The sequence below is a fragment of the Neoarius graeffei genome, chromosome 16 (genome assembly GCF_027579695.1).
Source record: "Neoarius graeffei isolate fNeoGra1 chromosome 16, fNeoGra1.pri, whole genome shotgun sequence".
In the NCBI taxonomy this organism is placed as follows: domain Eukaryota; kingdom Metazoa; phylum Chordata; class Actinopteri; order Siluriformes; family Ariidae; genus Neoarius; species Neoarius graeffei.
Window position 1 is genome coordinate 62,070,419 of NC_083584.1, and position 9,170 is coordinate 62,079,588.

General features: G+C 41.3%; 1 protein-coding gene across 2 annotated transcripts in view; it reads left to right on the plus strand.

Moving 5' to 3' along the window:
• Positions 1-8,234, plus strand: part of tiam1b (TIAM Rac1 associated GEF 1b) — a 119,627-nt gene extending 111,393 nt beyond the window's left edge. For both annotated transcript variants that reach the window (XM_060943337.1, XM_060943338.1), the window contains exons 27-29: positions 1,584-1,671; positions 5,081-5,253; positions 5,346-8,234. In XM_060943337.1, the coding sequence (XP_060799320.1) occupies positions 1,584-1,671; positions 5,081-5,253; positions 5,346-5,839 (755 nt within the window). In that variant the 3' untranslated portion in view covers positions 5,840-8,234. The remainder of the gene's footprint in view (positions 1-1,583; positions 1,672-5,080; positions 5,254-5,345) is intronic.
• Positions 8,235-9,170: the final 936 nt, after the last annotated feature.

Consider the following 9,170-nt stretch of genomic DNA (forward strand, 5'->3'; position numbering starts at 1 on the left):
CATCTGTGCTTTTTTAAAACATCTTTTTTTTTTACAAATTTTAAACATCTGTGCTTTTTTTAAACATCTTGTTTTACACATTTTAAACATCTGTGCTTTTTAAAACCTCTTTTTTACACATTTTAAACATCTGTGCTTTTTAAAACATCTTTTTTTTTACACATTTTAAACATCTGTGCTTTTTTAAAACATCTTTTTTTACACATTTTAAACATCTGCTTTTTTAAAACCTCTTTTTTACACATTTTAAACATCTGTGCTTTTAAAACATCTTTTTTTTACACATTTTAAACATCTGTGCTTTTTTTAAAACATCTTGTTTTACACATTTTAAACATCTGTGCTTTTTTAAAACCTCTTTTTTACACATTTTAAACATCTGTGCTTTTTAAAACCTCTTTTTTTTACACATTTTAAACATCTGTGCTTTTTTAAAAACATCTTGTTTTACACATTTTAAACATCTGTGCTTTTTTAAAACCTCTTTTTTTGCACATTTTAAACATCTGTGCTTTTTTAAAAACATCTTTTTTACACATTTTAAACATCTGTGCTTTTTTAAAACCTCTTTTTTTTTTACACATTTTAAACATCTGTGCTTTTTTAAAAACATCTTGTTTTACACATTTTAAACATCTGTGCTTTTTTAAAACCTCTTTTTTTTTTACACATTTTAAACATCTGTGCTTTTTTAAAACCTCTTTTTTTACACATTTTAAACATCTGTGCTTTTTTAAAAACATCTTGTTTTACACATTTTAAACATCTGTGCTTTTTAAAACCTCTTTTTTTTTTACACATTTTAAACATCTATGCTTTTTAAAACCTCTTTTTTTACACATTTTAAACATCTGTGCTTTTTTAAAACCTTTTTTTACACATTTTAAACATCTGTGCTTTTTTAAAACATCTTTTTTACACCTTTTAAACATCTGTGCTTTTTTTTTAAACATCTTGTTTTACACATTTTAAACATCTCATAGCATCGTTAGCTAGCACCTCTTGGCAGACAACACACTGTGGCAGTGGAGCATCTTCAGATCCAGTCCATGAAAATCCAAACTTTAAATAATCGTGGTCATACTTCCTTCTTTTTTTGCTTGGCCCAGACTCTGTCTCCTCAGTCACTGTAGCTTTAGGTACTAAAAATCGATCCATTTTGTCTCTGGCAAAGGCTAGCTGAAGTTCGCTAAATGTCCACAATAATAACTTATTCTGGTTTATTTTTCCTCACGTTGCGCCCCCCTGAAGAACTCTGGCGCCCCCTAGGCGAGGCGCACTCCACACTTTGAAAAGCCCTGCTCTAGAGTAAACAGAATGGTGTGGAAAACAAAAAACAACCACTCTGTACATCCGCAGTGAGCAGAAAAGCATCTCAGAACGCATACCGTGTCAAACCTGGGATCATGTTTTTTTCCAATTCTGATGTCTGATGTGAACATGAGCTCAAGCTCTTGACCTGTTTGTGCATGATTTTATGCATTGCACTGAGTGGCTAATCACATGAATGAGCAGGTGTATGTATGTGTTCCTATTAAAGTGGCCGGTGAGTAGGTGTGGCACAGTGTGTATTTGCCTTACAGATGGTGACAGTGCTGCAGTGTGTGAGATCATCCATGTGAAATCTGAGTCGGAAGGAAGACCAGAGAGAGTGTTTCACCTGTGCTGCAGGTCAGACCACTGGTGACCAACAGACACCTTGTTCTCACAAATGTCAAAAAAAAAAAACCTCACACACAAACTGAAATCATAAATACACACACTTAAACAGGACAATACATATAGCTCTTGCTATCTATTTCACGAGTTGATCAAGCTCTGGCTCGGATTTGCGTCTGAGGTACAGTTGATGAACTTCCTGTTTCTCTGGAGACTTTGTGGACTATGCTCAATATTTACTACATCTTCTGTTTCCTTTTTTCCATGGCTTTGTCCTGCCTTGACAATCATAGACGAGCTCTGATTAGCTCTCAGTATAGTTGTCCTGACATATTTTCTGTACAGACTGCGAATTCAACTTTGTTTTTTTTTTTTTTTTCGGAAAAAGTCCATACATTTTTATTGCAAAATTTTTTACTGTGTTAACCAAAATATTTTAGATGTTGATACAAAAAAGAACATAGTTCTGTGCAGGATATGATCCAAAATACCTCATGACCTTTAACACTGTGTACCAGATGCCAAAAAATTGACTTTCCGCCTGTTTTGGGGGTGCCCGTGTTTAGCATTGAATTTATTTGCGATGTCACACTCCGGGCGGCACGGTGGTGTAGTGGTTAGCGCTGTCGCCTCACAGCAAGAAGGTCCTGGGTTCGAGCCCCGGGGCCGGCGAGGGCCTTTCTGTGTGGAGTTTGCATGTTCTCCCCGTGTCCGCGTGGGTTTCCTCCGGGTACTCCGGTTTCCCCCACAGTCCAAAGACATGCAGGTTAGGTTAACTGGTGACTCTAAATTGACCGTAGGTGTGAATGTGAGTGTGAATGGTTGTCTGTGTCTATGTGTCAGCCCTGTGATGACCTGGCGACTTGTCCAGGGTGTACCCCACCTTTCGCCCGTAGTCAGCTGGGATAGGCTCCAGCTTGCCTGCGACCCTGTAGAACAGGATAAAGCGGCTAGAGATAATGAGATGAGATGAGATGTCACACTCCACAGTAGTGATTAATGGCTCATATGAAAGTAGACACTCTGGGCTTTAAGCATTTGCAGTTTTCATAAATATTTCTTTTCCTTTTTTTTTTAACCTAGCCTTGTTGTGCTCTCCGTTTTCTCATCTCATCTCATTATCTCTAGCCACTTTATCCTGTTCTACAGGGTCACAGGCAAGCTGGAGCCTATCCCAGCTGACTATGGGCGAAAGGCGGGGTACACCCTGGACAAGTCGCCAGGTCATCACAGGGCTGACACATAGACACAGACAACCATTCACACTCACATTCACACCTACGGTCAATTTAGAGTCACCAGTTAACCTAACCTGCATGTCTTTGGACTGTGGGGGAAACCGGAGCACCCGGAGGAAACCCACACAGACACGGGGAGAACATGCAAACTCCACACAGAAAGGCCCTCGCCGGCCACGGGGCTCGAACCCGGACCTTCTTGCTGTGAGGTGACAGCGCTAACCACTACAGCACCGTGCCGCCGCTCTCCGTTTTATGTGAATTGTTTGCCCAGTAGGAGGCTCACCCTCCTTCCATTTCCCCTCACCCTGCTCATCAGCAGCTAAACACAGTCGTGGTACTCTGGATGCAGAAACCCAACAGAGTCCTGACTGATCTTTTCACAGATGTGTGGTGATAAAATAATTAATTTGTTAGCACCGATTGGAAATGTCTAAGAAGACGATTTCAGACGCCAGTGTACTGTGGAAAAGGGTTAACTCCCTGACTCACGACACTGTTGAATGCAAAGTCACAAGTCCACAAACAGACGCCAAATCGAGGAGCCTCGACTGTTCAGATGGTTGAATACATGGCATGAATATTTAATATTCTGGTTAGACTGCATCATCTACTGATTGATTCATCCTGTTGGCAAACTAGGGGTCTGAGGTTGGAAGAGCTATATCAAATGCCATAAATGTAAATGCAGTGCTTTTCAGGAATTTTGAAGAACACCCCCTACATTCAGTGGTGTCACTAATTGCAGAGTGTTCTTGTTGAAACTGATCCATATCTCAGCTATTTTATGGGAATATACCAACAATTTGAAACGTTTCCCAGATAAAGATATTGCACCTGCTGACCTGGAGTTACTACAGCTGGGATTCATTCATTCATTCATTCATTCATTCATTTTCCTCCTGTTTTTCCTGGAGGGGGTTGAAGCAGCAGCAGGCACATACAGGTCTAGTCTCTCAGTCCTGCCTGCCCCCCCAGCAGGCATTAAACCAGACCACCTCAGCAGGTCGTGAACACGCATGATCACCACCTGTGTCACCATTTCAGATTAAATCTGGCACCAGGCACTCACCTGTGGACACTACCCCCAGGCCTGGCTCTAGGGATGGGTCCTGGCAACCCTAATAGAAACAGGTCACACTTGGACTTTTTTGGACCATTCATGGGCATATTTAGGATCACCCCTTTATCGACTTCTTCCCTCAGATCTATTCACTATGGGTAGAGGTTATGTGAGTTACATAGGTGTCCCAGGCACTCACCTGTGGACCCTACCCCCAGGCCTGGCTTCAGGGGTGTGTCCTGGTATCCCTAATCCAAGAAGGTTGCACTTAGTCTTTTTTGTACCTTTCATGGGGGTCTTTAGGATTGCTCACTGTCTGACTTCTCCCTTCATATCCATTCACCATAGAGGGAGCATTAAGCCCCTGGTCACATAGTCCTGAGATATACCAGCCTTTTGGTGGTCATCTCAATGAAAATGATGGTGGAGACAATGCAACATGCAGGTTGAAACATGCAGGTACTTATTGATCATCTCCTGATCTTCTTTGCTTGCTGTTGATACTCAACACATCTTGGATGAGACAGTGAGTGGATGAGTCCACATAGTAACAAGCAGCTTGTAATGATTCCCAGTCTGTGATGCTCAAACAGTTTTGGAACATCCTAACTTTCTCAAACGGCCACATTTTGGCTGTAGTCCTGGTTGGTTGGACTCTTCATCTGTCTATATTTGGATGCCATCTGTGTCAATGCATGGTCACTTTGTTGAGGTTAGCACAAAGGAAGGAACAGAAGTAATTCCTTTGGTAGCAGATCATTTGGATTTGAGTAAGTAATGGCTGTGAAGACAGAAAGTAAAATTGGCCATAAATTTAAAAAATCGAGTTTAGCGATTGGATATCAGTGGTTATATCTGTTCAGCCAATCACATGGTCTAACTTGCAGAGGAATGCTCAGTAGTAATGACATGAAAATTTGGGCAAGTATGTACCCTATTGGTGTAGTGGCACCAGTATGATGTTGGAAAATTGGACCCCTAAAGCATCTTAGCACAACATTTATGAGATGCTACAGTGTTGTAAATGTGGTCTGTACATTTTAAGACTCTGATTAAAAGTGAACCAAGATCTGAATCTTCCTGATTTTTGTCCTGCCTTTTACTTGTCCCATCTCTTTAGTTCTCCCGAAAGCAAGAAGGACTTCCTGAAGACCGTGCACTCCATTTTAAGAGACAAACAGAGACGGCAGTTGATGAAGACAGAAAGTCTTCCTCCCAGCCAGCAGTATGTGCCCTTTGGAGGGAAGCGTCTGTCTGCTCTGAAAGGAGCTAGACCCACTATGAACCGAGCAGGTACACACACTCGTGCTAATCTCACCTGGCAGACTCACTCTTAGATTCATCTGCTAAAATTACCTGCTAATTTGCTTTCCGTTTGTGCGCAGCCTCTGCTCCAACACGTACTTTGGGTCGGCGCAAGCTAGTGCGAAACCGCTTCACCATTGACACGGACATTGTGTTCGACACGGACGCCGACGCTGACTCGCCAGACTCCCAGACCTCCCTGCAGCCAGGCGACACAGACCGCTGGGTTGAGGAGCAGTTCGACCTGCAGCGCTACGAGGAGCAAGAGCAAGCAAAAGAGATGGATTTACTGAGCGATCAGGATGGGGATGGGGATGGCGACGATGAAGACCTCAGCCAGGAGCTAGAAGGACCTGTGTCGGCTATGTCACTGGAGGACGAGGAAGAGGACACTAAAGCTGAAGGCAAAGGCAGAAAATCCCAGCATGCTTTGAAGCTGTCTGATCTTGGGAAGCAGTGTGCCATGTCCGTAGCTAGCGTAGACGAGCAGTCCGTTATTGCCGATGAGGATGTGTGGGTGCGACGGGAGATGAGCAGTACTGACAGTGATACACAGAATGAGTTGCAAAGCTGAAGATTAGCTGACATTTCAGAATTACATGACAATAGAGTTTAGCTCTAAGACCATACAGTAATAGAGAGCTCACATAGGGATTGATGAGTGGAGTTCGGAAAGAAAACGAGCCAGAAATCTAACAACCAGACTTTAGATACTTCAAAGGAAATACAACACCGAACACATTGAGCAAATGCTAATCCCCAGTCTTACACTTGTTCTACAAGTGCATGCTTATAGTAACTCTTTCAAGAGGAAAGTCAATGAGGGTGTGTTGAAAACAGGGCCAGAGTGCAAAAGCACTGCCGAGGTTCTCTCCTGCATCATAAATATAGGTCATAGGTCAAATACATAATATAAACTCTCTTAACTAGCACTTTGGACATGAGTACTTCACCTGTGTCCAGACACTTTCAGTTATTTCAGGCATGTTCTTTAAATTTACACCACTCAAACAGTAGTTTCCCTGAATATTTCCCAGAAGGAATGTGAATATCTAGCCAACATCAGCTTGATGCGTGAAATGTACAATAACAAAACGTACAATCATAAACACTGTGTCAACATAAAGCGTGCGTGATGTTGGCCAGTTAATAACGTTTTTGTTTTAAATACATTCCCAATGGATTGACTACTGATTGACTGTAGGCGTGAATGTATGTGCATGGTGCCATGTGATGGAATGGCATTAACATGGAAAGTCCATCTCTCGCCCAGGGTTCCTGGTGAACCTGACCAGGATATCAAAGATAATAATAACAGTAATAATAATAATTGTTGCATTCTGTTTGTATAGAACCTTTCTAACACTCAAGGTTATTGCGTAATGGCAATTCTCAATCAGATACTGGATTGAGATCTATCAAGATGGTTCTACATCTGAATGGAGGACTGCCAGAGTGTTTTATTCCTTTGGGACTTGCAGAGTATTCCCATTTGCTTGCTTCCTTGCCAAGTACCAACAGCAAAGTCGACACCTTGTGATCTCATGTATGCAGGCTATAAAATGCCCCTTGGACATCTTGCGCATACTCTGGCCTTGTGGTCCAGAAAAAAATGAAGTAGAACAGTAACCTTGGTTCTACAGCTGACTTAGTTTCCTTTGGAACTAATCTCAAAATTACAAACGGTAATCAAAGGATCAGTCTCAGTATCTTGAATCCTCTTCCTCAACTCCTCCACAAGATGAGAAGGGAAAGAGGATGAGCTTGACTTCAAAAAGCAGGGATTTTTATAACTTGACATGAGATCATGTGAGATCACCGTCACAAGGTCATGACTTTGCTCTTGTTGACAAATGGGAATACTCCACTAGTTCCAAGGGTAGATGCTTTGGAAGTCCTTCCAGTCTTAAAACCTTTGTTGGACATGTAACCTTCCATTCTAATTCCTTTCATTACAGGCCAGACCACCAGGTCGATTGTGTTTGCAACTAATCTCAAAATCTTAAGACATCCATAAAGTTATAGTGTTTACAAGGTTAACAAACGTCAACTGATTCAGTATCTTGTATCCGCTTCCTTAATACTTTGACAAGATAAGAAGGGGAAAGGGAACAGGTGCGATGTGGTGCGGAACATTTATAGGTGACTTTGCTATTGGTAGGGAAATGAGCAAATTGGGGAAAAAAAACTTGACTAGTTCAGAAGGAGACTGCTTATTAGTCCAGACCGAAAGGCAGTAGAACTAGATTTTATTTTACCAAAATAAGTTTAAACTAGAAAAAATCACGTGGTAGAGTCCATACCTCCACCAAACCACACAGTATCAACATCAAAATCAAATCACTTGAACCTCAGATAATACTAAAGCTGTCCACCAAATTTCATCCAAATCCGTTCACTACTTTTTGAGTTACATTGGGAACAGACAAAACAATCCTGGATCCATGTACATATCCAGATTTGCATCAAAATCTAATCAATTGTTTCTTGACCCATGGCTCACCTTTTCTCCAAATTTCATCAAAAGCTGTTCACTACTTTTTGAGTTATGTTGGGAAACAAACGGAGATGAAAGCCTCCTCCAACAAAGGTGGCTTTTGTACCAAATCTGTGGTTGGTAGAAGAGAGCAACTGGACTTGCTTGAAAAGTCTTGAAGACGTTTCGCCTCTCGTCCGAAAGGCATCCTCAGTTCTGTCTGTCTAATAGGGAGTATCAAGTATTTATCCTCTCATGGATCATAATAGAATCCGAATCAGAATGCTGATGGCTGCATTGAAGGTGGCTGATAGATGTCATAGACACCCACCTCTGTTCAGTGATGGTCATTCCAGGTTGACAAAAAAGAACGATCCTCTCTGGCTAAGATGTCTGCCAGTTTTCTGGAAGTCCTCTCATACTCCCACACTAGTCGAAGGGAACTCATCCCAAAGTGCGTAGAAACATATCTGTGAAGATACTCGGTCGTCCAGGTACATAGTAATCTGTATTACTATGCATCTGTAAACGAGAGGCGAAACGTCTTCAAGACTTTTCAAGCAAGTCCAGTTGCTCTCTTCTACCAACCACAGATTACTATGTACCTGGACGACTGAGTATCTTCACAGATATCGTTTGTACCAAATTAATTCATTGTGTTTGGTGGTACCATTGAAGAGCACTGGTAAAGGGATGAGATCACAACTGATGTGTGATTGCCTGGAGGAAAGAAGGGGATGGTAAAAAAAAAAAAACAGTGTTGTGATGTCTTCCTTATTAGAGAACAAGGCTCATGTTACCAGAATCAGAAAGAATTGTTTACATTTTTGAGGAATAGTTAATAGGAGCACCACTATTTTAGAACGCTGAATTTGCGTTGGAACTTCTGATTCATCAGAAACATGGTGGCATTGAGATGTAAAAGTCCAAAAGCTCATTATATCATATCATAGCTCTTACTTGGGAAATGTACATGTCCTCCAAGGTAGTTTTTCCACATCTATGATTTGCTACAATTTCAGCAAAACCTGAATCTGGTTCAAAAAATCTGAATCAGTTCAGTGATCAGTGATGTACAGGAATGCTACCATGTCACAGGATGCTGAGATAATACGCACATAATGTGATAATACATCCATGCTTTTTCCACAACAGGCTTGAAAAGGCTGTGGAAGCATCCCGGGTGTGTGTTCTGTGCTCTGTTATACACTCAGTGGTTTATTCAGTCTATTTATTTTGTTATTATTTGTGCACAATCCTGGGGCTTGCTACACAAGTCAGCCTGCCAAATCGCTGCCTCGTCCCAGTTTCTCCACTTTCGTTTTTTAACGTTCATTTCATCTCGAACACCTACTGATTTTTATTTTATTGTTTCAGTATGAAGTATCGTCATTCTAAATATTAGCCTTCTAAATATTAGCTTGTACTC